The sequence below is a fragment of the Dendrobates tinctorius genome, unplaced genomic scaffold (genome assembly GCF_039654945.1).
Source record: "Dendrobates tinctorius isolate UK_male_01 unplaced genomic scaffold, ASM3965494v1 ptg000039l, whole genome shotgun sequence".
NCBI classification, from domain to species: domain Eukaryota; kingdom Metazoa; phylum Chordata; class Amphibia; order Anura; family Dendrobatidae; genus Dendrobates; species Dendrobates tinctorius.
The window spans coordinates 22,176,349-22,194,429 of NW_027361707.1; the positions used below are offsets into that span (position 1 = coordinate 22,176,349).

The following is an 18,081-nucleotide window of genomic DNA, read 5'->3' on the forward strand; positions in this document are numbered from 1 at the left end:
ACATGACCGAGGTACTGAACCTTGGGCTTCAGGAGGTGGCATTTGGACGGCTTCACCTTCAGGCCAAAGTTGGACAAGGCTTCAAACACCTCAGCCAGGTGCTTCAGATGGTCTTCATAAGTCTTGGAGAAAACAATGACATCATCAAAGTACAACAGGACTGTCTCGAAGTTCTTGTGTCCCAGGCAGCACTCCATCAGCCGTTGAAACGTTCCTGGGGCGGTGCAGAGCCTGAATGGCATATAGTTGAACTCACAGAGACCCATTGGGGTGGTAAATGATCTTTTCTCCTTGTCTGCCTCTGCCAATACCCACTAGTGAGATCCATGGTGGAAAAGTAGTTAGCAGTTTTAAGTGCAGCTAAGGACTCCTCAATTCTAGGTAATGGTTAGGCATCTTTATGTGTAATGCTGTTAATTTTCCTGTAATCAACACACATTCTCATGGTACCATCCTTTTTCTTTACAAAAACTATTGGAGCTGCCCAGGGGCTACAACTGTCTCTGATAACCCCAGCTTCCTTCATTTTTCTGAACATGCCTTTAGCACATTGGTATTGTGTTGGGGGTATAGGCCGGTACCTTTCTTTTATGGGGGGATGATCTCCAGTGGGGATATGATGTTGAACCCCTTTTGCCTTCCCAAAATCTAGGGGATGTTTACTGAATACCCGCTCATACTCCTGGGTCACTCTGTAAACCCCATTTTTCTGGTATGAAGGTGTAGAGTCAGCTCCCACCTGCAGTTGCTGGAACCACTCCTCCAGCTGCTTGACAGAGCCATTGTCCTCCACCTGGTCGGATGAGGCCAAGGGCTCTGCTGCCTGCATTGCATTGTTACTGACAGTGAGCAGCTTAGCAACTGTGGCATACCAAGGTATTGTGGCCTCCTCCTCCCCACAATTCAAAAGGCGTACAGGTACTCTCCCCTTTCGTACATCAACTACCCCTCTGGCTGTCAGGACAGTGGGCCTGCTATCAGAGTATACTGGCTCTACCAATGCCTGGTAATCTTTTCCTCTGAGACCTATAGCTGCCCGACACCAAATCAACATTTCACATCTGGGGGGTATTGCAATGGGGAAAGCATCACTCACTCTGACACTGACAATTTCTCTGCCAGAGAGTTCTACCTGCTGTCTTTGCATCAGGGCCTTGATCTCCTTCTGCAGGACCCGTTGTTCACTGGAACCAGCAGTCTCAGCCACCTGTTGCAACAAGACAATAACCTCGGAAAGACAATTTTCAATTACATTTGTACCAAGAGTCATCAAAGGATTACATTCTCGTCGATCAATATCCACAACTATCAGACCTTGAGATTTTAACTCCACCCTCCCCACTTTAACAGTAATTTCTTTACATCCCACTTGTGGTAAAGACTGACAATTACTGGCAACTACTGTTAGTTCATCACTTGGGCCACGGGTGAGTTCAGAATCAGCCCAATACCGCTTGTAGATGATATAGGGTATAGTGGTCACCTGGGAGCTTGTGGCGCCCCTAGGAGTATGGCCGCCACAGTGGCTTTGCCTTCCTCCAGGGGAGGGTAATGCCAGGCTTGGAGGCAATGATGGGTCTCTCTCGCAGCCAATCCATACATGCAACACAGTTCCACTCCAGGCCAGCAGGTGGAACTCTGAACCAGGATTAAGGGGAGGAGTGCTCTCTGAGGGCCAAGAGGAAGGAGTGGTCAGTTAGTCTGCGGAGGGTGAAGTGTGCAGACGTGTAGATAGAAGCTGGAGATTGAGCTAGGACGGAGAGCTCCCTCAGCTTGAGAGCGCAAGAACTGGAGCCTGGTCTCCACGGCTGTATGGACACTAACGGTCCTACAGCAGATACCAGAGGAGTACGAGGCTGTAAATGCCCTACTCCCATCTAAGAGTTGAGGCACAACAGCAGCTTGGATAGAGAGCCAGGACTCAAGAGAGGAGTCCCCGAGAGAGGCTACAGCTGTCTGCCATGCAAGTAAGGTTCTTGGGAACATCTTACAGGAGGAACTTCAGAGTAACTTAGTACTGGAGTACTTCATTCAAACAAGCGCTAGGAAGGAGACTGCACAGCCCATCTGCTGAGAGAGAATCCCAGAGTTGCTTCCAGGCTAGCCTGCTCCGTTACCATCTGTAATCAGGACCCTGGACTGCAGTTATCAAGTAAAGGTACAGAAATTGCACCCCGCTGTGTCTTGTCTGCTTCCTACCCTTACGGCACTGCTACATCACCATGCCATCCACATCTACACTGCCCTGGGACTATAGCTTCACCTGTGGGGAGCTTTTACACCCTTGCTGCACCCTACCATCAGTCCCAGCGGATCTGTCTGCAGCGTCGGCTTAACACCTCCCTTGCTGAACACCACAGGTAGCGTCACGAACTATTCCATTCCATTAACTACATTCCCCCATTGCTTGGGCGCCCAGGGCCATGGACTGGGCCACCGCTGCTGTGACACATTCCCCTGATCATACATTTATCTTGCTGATATACATTATATTATATTGTATGAAGTTTATGGGGAAAAACTCACTTTAATGCTTATACACATGTTAGCGTCAGTGGTTTTAGTTTTTAGACATGTACTTTAGTTTTGGGCACCTATACTAAGGTTTTCCCTTTAACTTGCCACATTGTCTTTCTTCATTAAAATGCACCATTACATTTTTGCCTTTTGCATCTTTTTAATTTGGCAATACAGTACAAAGTCTTGTCATCTCTCACATCACTCCAAATCCCCAATGGTGCTCATAATCTAATTTCTCAATTTCATACACACTAGGGCTGATTTTCTAGGAAGTAAATAACTCATCACTAGGCTTTTTGAAATGTGGAAAGAAAGCAGAGTACCCCAATTAATCCCATGGAAACATGCAACATCATACAGGTTTTATGCAACTTTTGACCTTCTTTGACTTGGACCCACTGTCGCATAACAATAATGCTAACCTATAAATCACCAAGGTTCACTAATGTATAATATTCTTGGGCAGCAGAGTGGTCAGTGGTTAGCACTGTTGCTTTGCAGAACTGGGATCCTGGGTTCAAATCCCAGCAAGAAGTTTGCATGTTCTCCCTGTGATTGCTCTGGTTCTCTGGTTTCCTCCACACTCCACAGACATACTGATAAAGAGTTTAGATTGTGAGCCCCAATGGGCACAGTGAAGACAATATCTGTAAAGTGTTATGGATATGACGGTGCTACATAAGACAGCATTATAAATAATATTACAATCATAGTAAAGTGGCACATTATTCCTTACAGGATTCCTGGATCACTGCATGGAGAACATATTTTTAGACCAGTCTTTTTGGCTGACTTCTCCAGAGGAAGAAGACGCGGGGATTCAAGTCTTGTTAAATGAAGGGTCACTAAGTCTTATTTACAAAAGCCTTTTAATGGAGGAAGGTTGGTAAGATTTTTCAGAATGTAAACACCTTTGGGGACATTTTTTAATGAACTGCATGTGTCACGGCGGTAACTTGCATGCCTCCTCAGCGTCCCCCTACTCACCGTGGTCACCGCTCTGCTTCTCCTCGTGTTTGGCCTTCTCGCTGGGTTTGCCTCTGGCAGCACTCCTCAGCACTGCTGCATCTGCATGCTGTTTCCATTTGGCTTTAGAGGTGTGTGGCTGGTCTCTGCAGGAATTTAATCCTACTGTGTCCTGCAGAGATTAGGTTCCCTTCCCTATGCTGTGCAAACAAGGTGAGCTCCTCCCACCATTCCTTGCCCGAACATTGATACCTAGCCTGCTTGTACCTGTTTATGCATATCTCCGTATTCTGGCTCCCGTTATCGATCCAGCTTGTTTATCAGCTCTGTTTGTCTGTCCCATGCAGCTTTGTATTGTGAACCCGTGCTGCCTGCGCCTATCTCAGACCGTCTGACTACGCTTCTGTCTTGCCCTCCTGTACCTCCTACCCGCACCTCTGACCCTCCAGTCAGCTGCTGTAGTCCCGCAGACTGCCCTGGTGTGGTACCTGTTGTCTGGCAGCAGCCCAGCCTATCTTCACCATCAGAGGCCCTTGTGAACACCCAGTAGACACTTTATTACGCCCCTTCAGGGTAATCCCAGCCTGTGGCACAGTGAGTCCACACCCACCAGCATTACGGCATGCATTTTTGTTTGTAAATCATTTTTACAATAGAATTTGATTAAAAGTGCTGAGAATTTTCTTCTACATATTCTTAGTGTAACTACTTAGCATCAGTGTTGGACTACAGTGGCAAGGGCCCACTAGTAACATTGTCCCACAGTACAGGCACATTCAATAACTACCTGACTCTAGACCTCAAATTTAATTATTCTTCCATATAATATTAAACCTTTTAGTTTGCATAAAGAATGATTAAATCATGGCTTTCTCTGCTAATAATTAGCACTCCTTCACAGAGGCCTACCTGGGAATTTACCTGCTTTTCTGTTGGTCAGTCTGAGCTTGCATAACAGACTGGAGAATAAGTTACTGGCAAATCAATTAGTGAGCTTGAATTCATAGCTCTGGCTTGTAAATCTTAGCTCTCTTGTTCTGAACGACCTTAGTTTGTTTACAACACAATTAATATTTAAATTTGATAGGAAAGTGTCCTGCATTAACCTGAACATATTTGTACCACCCCTCAGAAAACAACAGGTCGGGAGATTTCATTCTGCATTTTCCCCTCCCTACTTTAGGAAATACCTTAAGTGCGACACTGTTGTTTTCCAGGGTGCCCTCCCTTCTATGTTTCTTTGCGCGGATGATATGGGTCCTTCAGTGGGGGCTGTTTTACTACTCCCCGGTTCAGCCTAAAATCCCGACCTTGGTGAGAGCGCCCTAGTTTTCATAGCATTGGTACTCTTGATGAGCTTCACAGTGTTGGTACTCTGCAGGAGAAGGGTGAGCTCTCGTCCCGACAGCAGGGAAAGAAAAATACTTTGCAGAGCTCTATTAAATGCCAAGGAAAGGAGTATATGAGTATATACAGGAGTATGAAAGGAGTATATACAGGAGATGCTAAATGTTTAACAGAGATGACCTAGCCAATATCTGTCCTATCACAGTGCCAGGATTTTGGAGAAGCATTGTTTAAGCTGCATTATAAAACAATTGAGTGCTTCCTTTCCATAATCTCTTGACTCGACATATCCCAAGATCAACTATCCGATAATTTGGGCAAAGAAATATATTGATATCCCAAGATGAGTGGTGTATAAGATAACCGGCTTTGAAAAAATATTAAACAAACATGATTATGTTTGGAGGCGTTTATCTCATACGTGTATGTTTCTGGCAATCCAGTGGTTGTGCTGAAATTGCACTGTCAAAAGCTTCACTAGTAAGTCATGAAAATGTGCTCAGTCTGTAAAAATTAGAAATTAATGAGTCTTTAACGAAACATAGGTAAATAAATCTACGGGAAGGAGTTCTGTAAAACTGAACCCTCCTCTCTGTACCCTATTTTGCAATGCAACTGTTTTAAGTATTGTGAAGTGGATTGAAAAGGTTATATATTGTATTGCAAAATCACCTACTTAAAGGGTTTTCCCCTACAAACAAAAGTTCATTTTAACCAATAGCTCTTGGAATAATAATAACTTCTACAATTGGATGTGTTTAAATAAAATGCTCCTATCCTGAGATAATGCTGTGTACTGTGTAATATCAAGATTTTTTGAGTGAAATTTACTTTTGTTTGTGGGAAAACCCCTTTATAGGGGAACCTGTCACCCCCCCCCAGGGCGTTTTTCATTTAAAGATCCACCCTCAGCAGCACTAAGACTGCATTCTGTGAAGGTGGCTCTTCTTTTTCTGACCCCTAGCAACGCTGAAATATCGACTTTTATAACTAGCTCCTCACACCTGTAATGTGTCCCATAGGTATGTTGTGTCCCCCTGTATCAGCCGCCTACCATCCGTCCATCATGCCTGTCCGGTGTCTCGGCGCCGCCCACCATCCGTCCATCATGATGCCCCTGTGCGTCGCTGCATCCTCCTGTTTTGAATGCCAGCGGCCAGCGCCTGCGCTGTGACAAGAGTTCTCGGGCAGGCGCAGTGCGCGCTGCCCGAGAACCGACATCAGGCTATTGCACCTGCGTGTTGTGGAGGCCCCAGATCCCGCCCCGCTGTGTGTTATGATGTATTCACACTGCGGGGCTGGGTCACCCTGGGGGGTGACAGGTTCCCTTTAAGGAATATTTGTTCATAAGTTTTGCCTGTGTCTGATATACTGTAGCTTATAGAGTCGGGGGCAATACTACTTGATCAATGGACTAGAATTGAGACTGTATACATTTATAGATGACCCATTTGATTGTGTCTTGCCGTTATACTTTTAAGTTCTACGCATGCGGTCTAGCCCCTGAGTTATGCCGGGGTCACACTTGCAACTGCAATGCGAGAAGCTCGCTCGAGTCTCTCGCCTCAATACCCAGCACTGAGGCCGGCACTCAGGACTGGAGCATTCAGCTGCATAGAAATACATGCAGCTGACAACCTATAGGTTGTCTGGACCGGAACCAAGGGAACCGCTATCTTGGTTCCTAGGGAAACAGTACCCGGGGAACAAAGGAGGAAAGCAGATGACTGAGCGTGACTGGGCAGCAAGGGGAGGGGCGAGTATAAAAGGAGCAGGGGGAGCGCAGTGGAGACAGTTGGTGGCACGCGAGACACTGAACTAGAGGCTGTGGGACTTTGAGAGAGCTAGAGCGGCCGACGGTGACCAGAGGGGAGAACGGCAGCAGAGAGGAGATTCTCAGTGCCCGTCAGAGAGGAGGTACCGAACTTACCGACCAGAGACTGTCACCCCCCGCCAAGTCGGGGACACGACCTGCCCACGGTCGTCCGCAGCCGGTACCGCTGTGCTCCAGCTCGTTGCGGCCTGTCCGCTGCCTCCCGCGGCCGCCGCCGCTTCAATCCTGCCCGCAGTGGTGGCCTGCCTGCTGCCGCCCCACTACAGTCTGCAGTTGTGGCCTGTGCATCACCGCCCAGGGCTGCCATTACCCCGCTACAGTTGGCAGTTGGGGCTTGCTCCTCGCCTACGGAGAGACTCTTTGCACAGGCCCAGTCCGTGCGCGTGGCCTACCAACCGCCACTCTTCCAGACTACGTCACTACCCTGCTTAGGGGAACTGGAGTCCCCGTGGACTCGCTCACGAATGGGACCCTGCTGTGGCTATAGGGGGTTACCGCAACGAAAAACTCCCTTAGGGCCTGTTGTGCCCCAACTTCTCCTGGATGCTGGACACCTGAAGACTATGACAATTCCTCAACAGCTGGGCCCAGCAGCTGTGACGTCAAAGCAGCCACATCAGCGACATCAAAGCAGCCACATCAGCGACACCAAAGCAGCCACACCAGCGACACCGAGGGACGTCAGGAAGGATAAGTTGACTTTAGGAAATAAGGACCCGTAGTTGGCCATTTCGTGGCCCCATAATAGCTGGCCTTGCTGGGTCAGTCACAATCTCGTAAAAGAAAAGTGTCGTTATTGTTGTTGAGTCCCTGCGAGGACAATTAGTGTTACCCTTTTTGGTTGCTCAGTATAGCCCTAGTGACTCCAGTTCATAAACGTTATTTTTCCAAATCAACACTCAGTCTCGTGTCTCGTCACTGCATCCTGCGAACCTGCTGTTACCTACATTTGGCGTAGTCGGCAGGATGCAGTCTCCGAGCGCGGACAATGGTGCCCCAGACCAGGGCAGGGCTGTGAACTCTACAGATAATGAGGACCCCCGTTCCAGCATTTCGCTGGGGGCTATGCTGAACAACCTGCCTAGGTTTTCCGGCTCCAATACTATGCTATGGAGCTGGACAGAGCGGATGCAGGGGCTTTTTCGGATGCACCCAATGACTCCTGACCTGGAAGCCGAAGTAGCTCTCATGGCATTAGACGGGGAGGTTCGGAGGTCAGTGATGTTGAGGCCCCCGGGACACCGCAACACCTTTGATAACGTTTTGCAGATAGTAGATCAGACCCATGGGGACCCAACTAATGTGGGAAAATTAAGGACCCGGTTGTTCAGTCGAATGCAGGAAGAGGGGGAGACTATCACCCAGTATATGAATGTCCTCCAAGAATTGCATACGGCTATTGAAAGAAAGGACGGAGTAGGGGTAGGACCTATTGACATTACCCTAAGCGACCTACTGGTGACTGGACTGCGAGACCCATTAATAAAGCAGGCATTACGGGAGCAGATCAGAATGAATCCCCGTATAGACTTTTCAGAGGTGGGAAGTCAAGCACGGGCTCAACAGCAAGAGCAGGGGATGGCGGTTCCCATGGGGAAGGTCTGGAGTGTGGAGGCTTCCGTGAACGCAGTCGAGAAGCCTCAATGGGTGGAAGAGATGAAACAAGAGTTGAAGAACATAAAGGGCGAGTTAGCCGAAGTGAAGAGAAGGACCAAGTCCGGGACTGGACGGCCTAGTTTTAAACCCGGCCCCTGGGGGGTCCCGCTCCCCGCGGGGCGGTCGGTCTGCGCAGGCCCGGTGTTATGAGTGCGGAGAACCAGGCCACTTCGCCCGAGAGTGTCCGCGGCGTGGGAAATACCCACCCCGGCGGCCATTAAACTAGATGGCTCCGGGCTGGGGGGACCCAGAGGCATGTTGGAGCAATCCCAGGACGAGTGGATCCAGCATCAGCAAGAAGACGAAGAAATTAGACTTCTCCGGATGTGGGCCGCCACTGGCAAATTGCCCACTGACCCCCAGAGACGAACTTTGACTCAGGACATGTCGCTAATGTTACGACAGTGGGAGAGGCTGGTAATCCGAAAGGGACTATTGTATCGTAAAATGACACCATGAACAACCTATATGACAATCTGGCAGGTAGTTACGCCCGGAGGCCTACTCCACAACCTGGCTCGAGAAGCCCACGAAAAAGGGGCTCATTTCGGGGCTCAAAAGACTTTGCAATGGTTACAACAGAAAATTTACCATCCACGCTTACAGGCTGTTGTGGACGAGACTTGCCGGACCTGTCGCCCATGTGAATTAGCTAAAGCGCCCGCACAGCGAACCTCAGTACAAACAATTGTGATCTCAGCGCCCCTCGAGCTTCTGACGGTGGATTACCTGACCATTGGTCCCGCATTCCAGGGGTACGAACACTGCCTCATCATGGTGGACCATTTCACTAAGTTCTCTGTGGTCACCCTCACTCGAGATCAGACCGCGGAGTCGGCCGCCTCTGCAATGTGCAGAAACTTCATACAAGTTTACGGCTGTCCTCAACGGATACATTCAGATCAAGGAGCATGCTTTTTGGGAAAAGTTATGGAGGAACTACACCGTCTCTATGGTATTGACAAATCCCGGACCACGCCGTATCACCCGCAGGGAAACGTTGCCTGCAAACGATTTAATCGGACATTAATCCAAATGTTGCGTACTCTGAAGAGTGGCAAGAAGGCCCGTTGGCCCGAATATGTCCCTGAATTAGTATGGGTCTATAACAACCGAGTACATCGAGCTACCGGCTACACCCCCTACTCTCTGTTGTTTGGACGAGAATGGCAAAGGGATCACGGAGGTAGAGTTGGACCCAGAGGAGCCCCAGCCCTGGATTGGAGAATCTTCATGGGTCCGAAATCATCGACACCGGCTGCAAACTCTTCATCGATTCGTACATACCAAACTCCAAGACTTAGAACATCCAGGAAAGAATACAACTACATCTCTAAACCTCCAACGCGGAGACCGAGTACTCGTACTACATCAACGCCCCCAGAACAAATTAGAGCCACGCTGGGAAGAGAGTCCCTATCGGGTCCTACACCGTATAAATCCTGAGGGACTTGTGTACGAAATACAACCTGAGAAGGATGGAACGCTGCCCACTCGCATTGTGCACCGTAATATGTTACGTACATGTATCTCGATCGACCCAGAACAAGCTGAACTTGCCCCTCCGGTCTCTGAACCGTTGCCTGTGTTTTGGGACCCGGACGACGAAGAAGACTTTTCCCCAATAACCAGGGGCTCTCTACTCAATGACGAACCAACTGACACAATTAACCTGCCCGAACTAGTTAACTCGTCACCGTCCACCACCCCAGAAGACTCCACCCCAGTCGAATTAAGACGCTCGGCAAACCCCCCGAACGATACAAACAAGACCAGTTCATATAGCAACAAAAACTGGCACCTCCGCAGATCAACTCAAGTACACTGAAGCCCTCGCCCGAGGACTGGTGATCTTACAGGGTGGAGGAGTGTAGGGAGGAGGACCCCCATAGGTTGTCTGGACCGGAACCAAGGGAACCGCCATCTGGGTTCCTAGGGAAACAGTACCCGGGGAACAAAGGAGCAAAGCAGATGACTGAGCGTGACTGGGCAGCAAGGGGAGGGGCGAGTATAAAAGGAGCAGGGGGTGCACAGGGGAGACAGTTGGTGGCACGTGAGACACTGAACAAGATGCTGTGGGACTGTGAGAGAGCTAGAGCGGCCGACAGTGACCAGAGGGGAGAACGGCAGCAGAGAGGAGATTCTCGGTGCCCGTCAGAGAGGAGGTACTGAACTTACCGACCAGAGACTGTCACCCCCCGCCAAGTCGGGGACACGACCTGCCCACGGTCGTCCGCAGCCGGTACTGCTGTGCTCCAGCCCGTTGCAGCCTGACCGCTGCCTCCCGCGGCCGCCGCCGCTTCAATCCTGCCCGCAGTGGTGGCCTGCCTGCTGCCGCCCCACTACAGTCTGCAGTTGTGGCCTGTGCATCACCGCCCAGGGCTGCCATTACCCCACTACCCTGCTTGGGGGAACTGGAGTCCCCGTGGACTCGCTCACGAACGGGACCCTGCTGTGGCTACAGGGGGTTACCGCAACGAAAGACTCCCTTAGGGCCTGTTGTGCCCCAACTTCTCCTGGGTGCTGGACACCTGAAGACTTCGACAATTCCTCAACAGCTGGGCCCAGCGGCTGTGACGTCAAAGCAGCCACATCAGCGACATCAAAGCAGCGACATCAAAGCAGCCACATCAGCGACACCAAAGCAGCCACACCAGCGACACCGAGGGACGTCAGGAAGGATAAGTTGACTTTAGGAAATAAGGACCCGTAGTTGGCCGTTTCGTGGCCCCATAATAGCTGGCCTTGCTGGGTCAGTCACATTCTCGTAAAAGAAAAGTGTTGTTATTGTTGAGTCCCTGCGAGGACAATTAGTGTTACCCTTTTTGGTTGCTCAGTATAGCCCTAGTGGCTCCAGTTCATAAACGTTATTTTTCCAAATCAACACTCAGTCTCGTGTCTTGTCACTGCATCCTGTGAACCTGCTGTTACCTACACAGCCGCACACTCCGGTCCCAACTCGCGCGAACTGACACCTGCCTTATGGTCATGAACCAAAGAAAAACCAATATTACCACAAGGGCAATGTGTCCGACCTTGGTGAGAATACTGTAACCATAAAGCTGCATCATAGGGATAGTTTATCAAGATGAGATAAGTTTAATGTTATAGCAATAGACTACTGTGATGCCAACTGTTCAGCTCCATTACTAACGTTGGGTTCGTAGAGGAAGATTTTTCAACATAATATGGTACAACTTAACAGATTCATCAGCGCTTGTTTAAAGACTATGTATGCCTTTGTATACATATTTTTGCTTCCAAAACACAGTTAAAATTACAATTATTCAATCCCCATTGAAAACTAGGTCTATTAGCAAAATAAACAACCTTTGTATGATTTTCAATAAATCAATGAAGTAAAAACTATGTTTTTCTGATTGTAAGACGCAATTTTTTCAGCCAAATTTGAGGGCAAAATGGGAGTGAGTCTTATAGTCCGAATGTAGCTTACCGGCTGCAGTGGAGTGAGATCACAGGGTCGCTGCTGCAGGAAGCTTCTGGCGATGGTGGCAGAGTGGGGCGATGCTGTGGGTGCCAGGCAGGTAAGAGGGGGTGTTCAGCAGTGTGGTGGCTCCACCGAAATGTTGTGAAGGCCCGAAGCCCCCGCACTTTCCATGGTTTTGAACTCTGGGAAAATGGTCACCTCAGGCAGCGCATTCGCAGATTGAGATCACAGCACAGAGATCTTGTCTCCTGAGATCTCAATTGAGCATGTGTAGGAAGGGGCCATGAGTGTAGTTTTGGCCGAAGACACCTTTGGCTGGGTGTCCTGGCCTTTTCCCACAGAAATGTATTCTGCACCTGTCTGCATACCTTGTGCTTCAACTGGGACGCCATCAGGGATACCACAGTGCTTCCATGAGCTCGGTTTTGCATACGGTCGCTGAATAATGGAGGCAGAAACGGTGGTCAATGCAGAACTTTCAACTTTACTGTTCCCTTCAGTCAAGGCAGGCACATTACAAGACATGCAGCATTCTTCCTGTACTTTCCCTACTTCTACTTCCTGCCCAATCTCACGTACATTCATGGTAGTCGTGCCTTAGGCGGTACCGCAGTATCACGTTTTTACATTCTCACCACGTAGGATAGACAACTTGTTTCGCCCCAGATCTTGCCTCAGCCTCTGTGATGAACTGCCACATTGTAAACTCCTGCGCCCTGCATGTCTCTTGGTCCAGCTGTTCCAGCTGTAGTCTGCTATTCAACTGCAGCACCTTCTGTCTTTCTTGCTGCCCTTTACCCGGCTGCCTTTCCTGAGTTTCTCTTACTACTTTTCAACGTTTCGTAGCTGATGTGCAGTCATGGGCTTAGAGCCCTTGTAGACACTTCGGGTGTTCTTGCCCTTCTACCCCACTTCTTACACTCATCACTATCTTATTCCACAGCAGCTCCTCCTATGTGATTAACCATAAGCTAACTCTATCCACTAACTGTAACTTGTCTGTGCTAGGATGCCCCCCATCTAGTGGCTATCCTAAACACTGCACTCTCCCTATCTAACATAGAAATATATATATATATATATATATATATATATATATATATATGTGTGTGTGTGTGTGTGTGTGAAAAAAGGAAAAAGCAGCACAAAAATTAAACAAACAATGCGGGTGCAAGCTTTCCAGGCATATACCAAACCTCAAAAATAGTCCTCAAGATGAAAGCAACTCACTAAAAGAAATCCAGTCAAAGTGCTATTTATTAGCCCATCAGGCTAGTTGCCCATAGAGTGACGTTTCGGTCCTGGGAGTTGTGGACTTGAGAGAGGTCCACAACTCCCAGGACCGAAATGTCACTGTATGGGCAACTAGATGGACTAATAGCACTTTGACTGGATTTCTTTTGGTGTGCTGCTTTCATCTTGAGGACTATTTATATATATATATATATATATATATATGTATATATATATATACATATATATATATATATATATATATATATATCACATTTTACATGTTGGTAATACACTTTCTTGTGTAGCAGTACCAAGGTGTTAAGGCAGTAGTACACATATTTGTGTAGCAATACCGACAGTCGCATAAGCATTTTACAATACAGGGGAAACACAGAAGAATATGTACAATGCAGGAGGTATCGGAACGACGGGAACACGCAACACAGCCCATCCCCCTACACATGTACCGCATCCGGCGGCCATTTTTCGAGAGTCCAGCACATCATCTTCAAATCCCACAAAAAAAATGTTTATGGGATTCAAGGCAGGTGATGCGATGGCCACTCCAGAGACTTCTTCTAAAACTAAACCTTTGTGGGCTTTGAGGTATGCTTGAGAATAGAAATGAGAAAATAAAATTGCGTGAAACTGAATTCCACTAGAATTTTACAAAAATGCATTTTTTCTCAATAAACTTCCCTGCAGATTCAGAAAAATTACTGTCTTTTTGAATGATAAAGAGCCATGAAAAGGTTAAAAATATAAATACTTATACTCATCTTACGGCTCACCTCTCTTACCCCTCCTCTCTTCACCATCACCCGCCCGGTCCTCATTGAATCAGCTGATTGCTAAAGTGAGTGTTGAAATCCCCAGGCTTCTCTATCGATGTAGGAACTTCCAGCTCTGAGGCTCAGGACAGTTGTACGCATGTGCGTGCAATATTGCTGCGCATGTTGTAATATCATAACATCAAGACTTTTTGCGCACTTCTTCAGAACTCCCCCCAGGCCTCATCAGAGCCAAAAGTCTCAGCCTAGCTTGTGAGTGATCAGAAGATGCTATCAGGATCAGATGAGTGATGGTGAGGAGGGGAGATAACAGAGATGTGAATGATGATGTGAGTATCAGGATGTTTTTATTTTTTATATCTTACATTTACAAGGAAAATTACATTTGTGGAGAATAACTTTGTGGAAAAATAGCTTCTCTGGAAAACAAACGCAAACAGGCAAATTCAAATTTGGCCTAATCCACTCATCTCTGCTTGAGTCCATTACTGGAAGGTCCAATGATGCCAAGTCTTCAAAGTCCTCACATAAAGCATGACATTTTCTGCTAGAATTTCTTACAACTTCATTAAATCCATCTTGTCTCCCATATGCCATTGGTTTCCTGTTCCAGTGGGAGAAAAGCAGCTCCAGTGTGATGCTAGTCACTACTCAAGGACAGGTCGTGAGGCAGAAGAGTTAGACGTTCCGGGATCAATACAGAGAGAGTACGTAGATAACCAAGGGAAAAGATGAAGGAGTAAGTCAGGTAACAGTACAGGGTCCATAACATGAGATAGAGGATCAAAAGCTGAAGGACAAGACAAACGGGTAGTTAGAACACGGTCCAAAGGGTCAGACAGCAGAAGATCAGAACTCAGAGCCACAGAATAAGGCTAACACCGAGAAGCACAAACTACATCTGGCAGGGATCAGGGGCATACAGCTCTGTTAAGTAGCTATGCTATTTCCAGAACACTGATCACCTGCAGGAAGTCCCGCACGCCGCAGACACAGATTGGACAGCTAAGCTGTCAATGAAGGCACCACCAGCCCAGCAACCCCATCCCAGTATTGGACAACCAAGCTGTCAATCAAGACACAGACAGCTCAGCAAGAGAGTTTCCATTGAAGAGCATAGCAATCATTCACCCAGTGCAGGAATCATGACACTCAGTGCATCATCTAGCCAACCTCACACATCACTGTAGGCATCACCTAGTCATCCACATGCGTCACTGTAATATTTACAAAGTCACCACCATTATTCACTGTAGGCCTCATCGAGCCCCTGCCCCACTTTACTGTAGGCATCATAGAGCTACTGCAGTGCTTCACAGTAGTTACCATCGAGCCCCAGTCATATTTCACTGTAGGCATCACATAGCCACTGTCATGCTTTACTGTAGGCATCACCATTCACCGCCATGCTCAATATAGACATCACCAAACCACAGCTATACTTCAAAAAGGTGCAAAGCCACTGCCATGCTGCACTATAGGTATTGGCTTCATTGTTGACATCACCGCATCACTGCCATGCTTCACTGTTAACATCGCTGACCTACTGCCATGCTTCCCTATAGGCATCAACAAGAACCTGTCATGCTTCAATGTAGACAATATTGAGCCATCAACTTGTTTCATTGTAGGCATCACCGATTCACTGCCATGATTCAATGTAAACATCACTGAGCCATTGCCATACTTCACTGTAGGGATCACCCAGCCACACACATGCTTAACAGTAGGCATCAGCAAGACCCTGTCAAGCTTCACTGTTGATATTAGTGAGCCTCCATCTTGCATCACTGTAAATACCACTGACCCACTGCCTCCCTTCACTGTAGACATCACCGAGCCATGGTCATGCTTCACTGTTGATTTTACTGATCACTTACCATGATTCACTGTATACATCATGAGCCACATACATGTTTCACTGAAGACATCACAGAACCTCTGCTATGTTTCACTGTAGGCATTACTGAGCCACCATGCATCATTGTAGGCATCACTGAGTCATTCCCATGCTTCGCTGTGGATATCCATAAGCCCCACCATGCTTCATTGTAGGTAGGGTATTCTACTCAGCATACAATTCATTCTTCTTAATCCAGACATACTGCTGCTCCATAGACCCCAAAAGTTTGTTTTGTTTCCTCGCTTCACAGAACAGAATCCAAGAACTTCTCTTTTCTGTGTTTTTCGATTTTCTTAGAGATGTGCCTCTTCCAGTACAGACATGGAGATCTTCAACATTTAGCATGCCCCTTAATGTGCAAACTGAAACCTCAGTGTCTGCTTCCACAAATCTGGTGATAGCTTCTTCATTTTGCTATAATATAAATTTTGCTAATAAAATTAATTTGAGATGGGTGAAAAATTTTGATTGAAATTGTACAAAGTTAAGCAAATCTCTAAATAGTCTTCATTAAAAATGTTCTACCATTTTACAGCTTCGGGGTGTATGTCAGAAATCTAGCTGAATGCTTTTGCAAAAATGTTACAAATCTATCAAAGCTTCAGCTTTTGAAGACTTTCAGCTTTACCATGTCTTACAAATAGCTGCAGGATGGGGTTGGAGTTGTATACTGATCTGCAGTGAAGAGGGGTAAAAGTATCTCAGGGAGAGCTGACAAGCTAGGTAATAACAAAGGAGGAAAGCACATGAAGAGGAAATATGTGCAGACTAGAAGCTGTGCTGATTATACAGGTTAATCAAGACTAAAGGAGATAGGGGATTTTTCTCCAAGCTATTACAGGGTGACATAAGAGATACCATTATTATGTACTCTGTACTTGGGATCCTGTTGTTCAGGTTAATCAAGACTGCAGCAATCTGGATTCACACAAACTTCATCCAGCCTAAATTACTGGGAGAGACACTCTCATCAGAGAGGAAAACTGAAACTTGATTTCAAAGATGTCTATAGCCTTTTATAGGTCAATGCAATGCTCTCCATACCAATTGCAAATTGTTGGCAGTCCGTCCCTTGTTTATACAGAGGAAGCTGGTGCTGAGAATGAATATTTTACGGCTCTTGTAAATTATCCAATCTACCAATAAATAGGCATTTTTATAGATTGTTGGTCGATCACTAGAATGTTTAAATGGATAATGATCGGGACTGAGCATTCATATGAACATTCGGCAGATTTTCGGCCATTGTAAATGGGCCTTAGGGTGTGTGATCACTGTAATTATCCTGGTGGAAGTTTTCTTGACCTTTTTCTTGTCTCCTGCACTTTTGTGTGATCTGCCAATAGAAGTGCAGGAAGGAAAGTAATAGCTACCGTACTTTAATTTGTTTCATTTCTCAGGGGCATACAAAATCAGGAACTTCTCTTTTCACACAAGCACTAATTACTATTAAACCACAATCTATAGGCAAGAACTATAATGTAGATGTGTAGAAAAAGTGATCTGACATTGCACATTAAACCATTAAACCTCTCTTTACATAGGGATGTTCTTTGTCCTCTGTTCTGACAACTCTATACAGCAGGCTGTGGTTGTCGATGGTACTGTGCAGATCATTCAGTCCAGTGTTGCTGCTGATGGTCCAAGTACGGCTTGGACAGAGACGAATCCTTCCACAAATGATGATGATAAACCATTGGGCCCAAGGACTGTCCCTGAGCCGCTTTGTCCATTCCATCAGTAGGTAGCTGCTTTTTTCATCCATTTTTTTTATAAAGTATTTGTAAACGCTGAATTCTACCCATCTATACTGTTTGAGTTACAATTATATAAAGCACCTTATGCAGGGGTATAGATGTGGGTTATCAGGGTTACTAGCTCCTCGGGAGTGGGGTAATTATGTGCCACTTTGTCTTGGCTCCAGAATTTGGATACAAAGCTTATGCTATACATTTAACCTCATGGTAAAGCAAAGCTTAGCTAAGGCTCTGATTGATGTCTGTATGCTGAATACATTATATGACTCTGTAGCTCTTATTTTCTATAAATTTTTAGGTGGTTCCTGAAAACAAATGTAAATTCTGACCTAATGGACAAAGCTGATTCTGGCTCAGGAAATCAGATTGGTAAGTTGAGAGAATATGACCTTTTCTTGAATAGCTTGTAATTGGCTTAATGCTGATGCAGTAGGATTTCAAGTTATTCTATTCACAGGCTAGGCGATATCTTACTGGGAGGTTGAGCATGCACACCTCTGCTCCATTCATCATTTATAGGGCCGTGATACGCCGTCTCTAGCATTCCCATAGACAGTGAATGGAGAAGCACTGCACATGCTCGACCTCCGCTCCATTCTGATTGGGTGACATTCTTGGGATCG

The 18,081-nt window shown here is 46.8% G+C and overlaps 1 protein-coding gene across 2 annotated transcripts in view; it reads left to right on the forward strand.

The window, feature by feature from the left end:
* The window catches only part of SH3TC1 (SH3 domain and tetratricopeptide repeats 1), a 180,241-nt gene that overhangs the window by 80,923 nt on the left and 81,237 nt on the right, over positions 1 to 18,081 (forward strand). For both annotated transcript variants that reach the window (XM_073574548.1, XM_073574549.1), the window contains 3 exons: positions 3,259 to 3,402; positions 17,246 to 17,441; positions 17,757 to 17,827. In XM_073574548.1, coding sequence (XP_073430649.1) covers positions 3,259 to 3,402; positions 17,246 to 17,441; positions 17,757 to 17,827 — 411 coding nt within the window. The remainder of the gene's footprint in view (positions 1 to 3,258; positions 3,403 to 17,245; positions 17,442 to 17,756; positions 17,828 to 18,081) is intronic.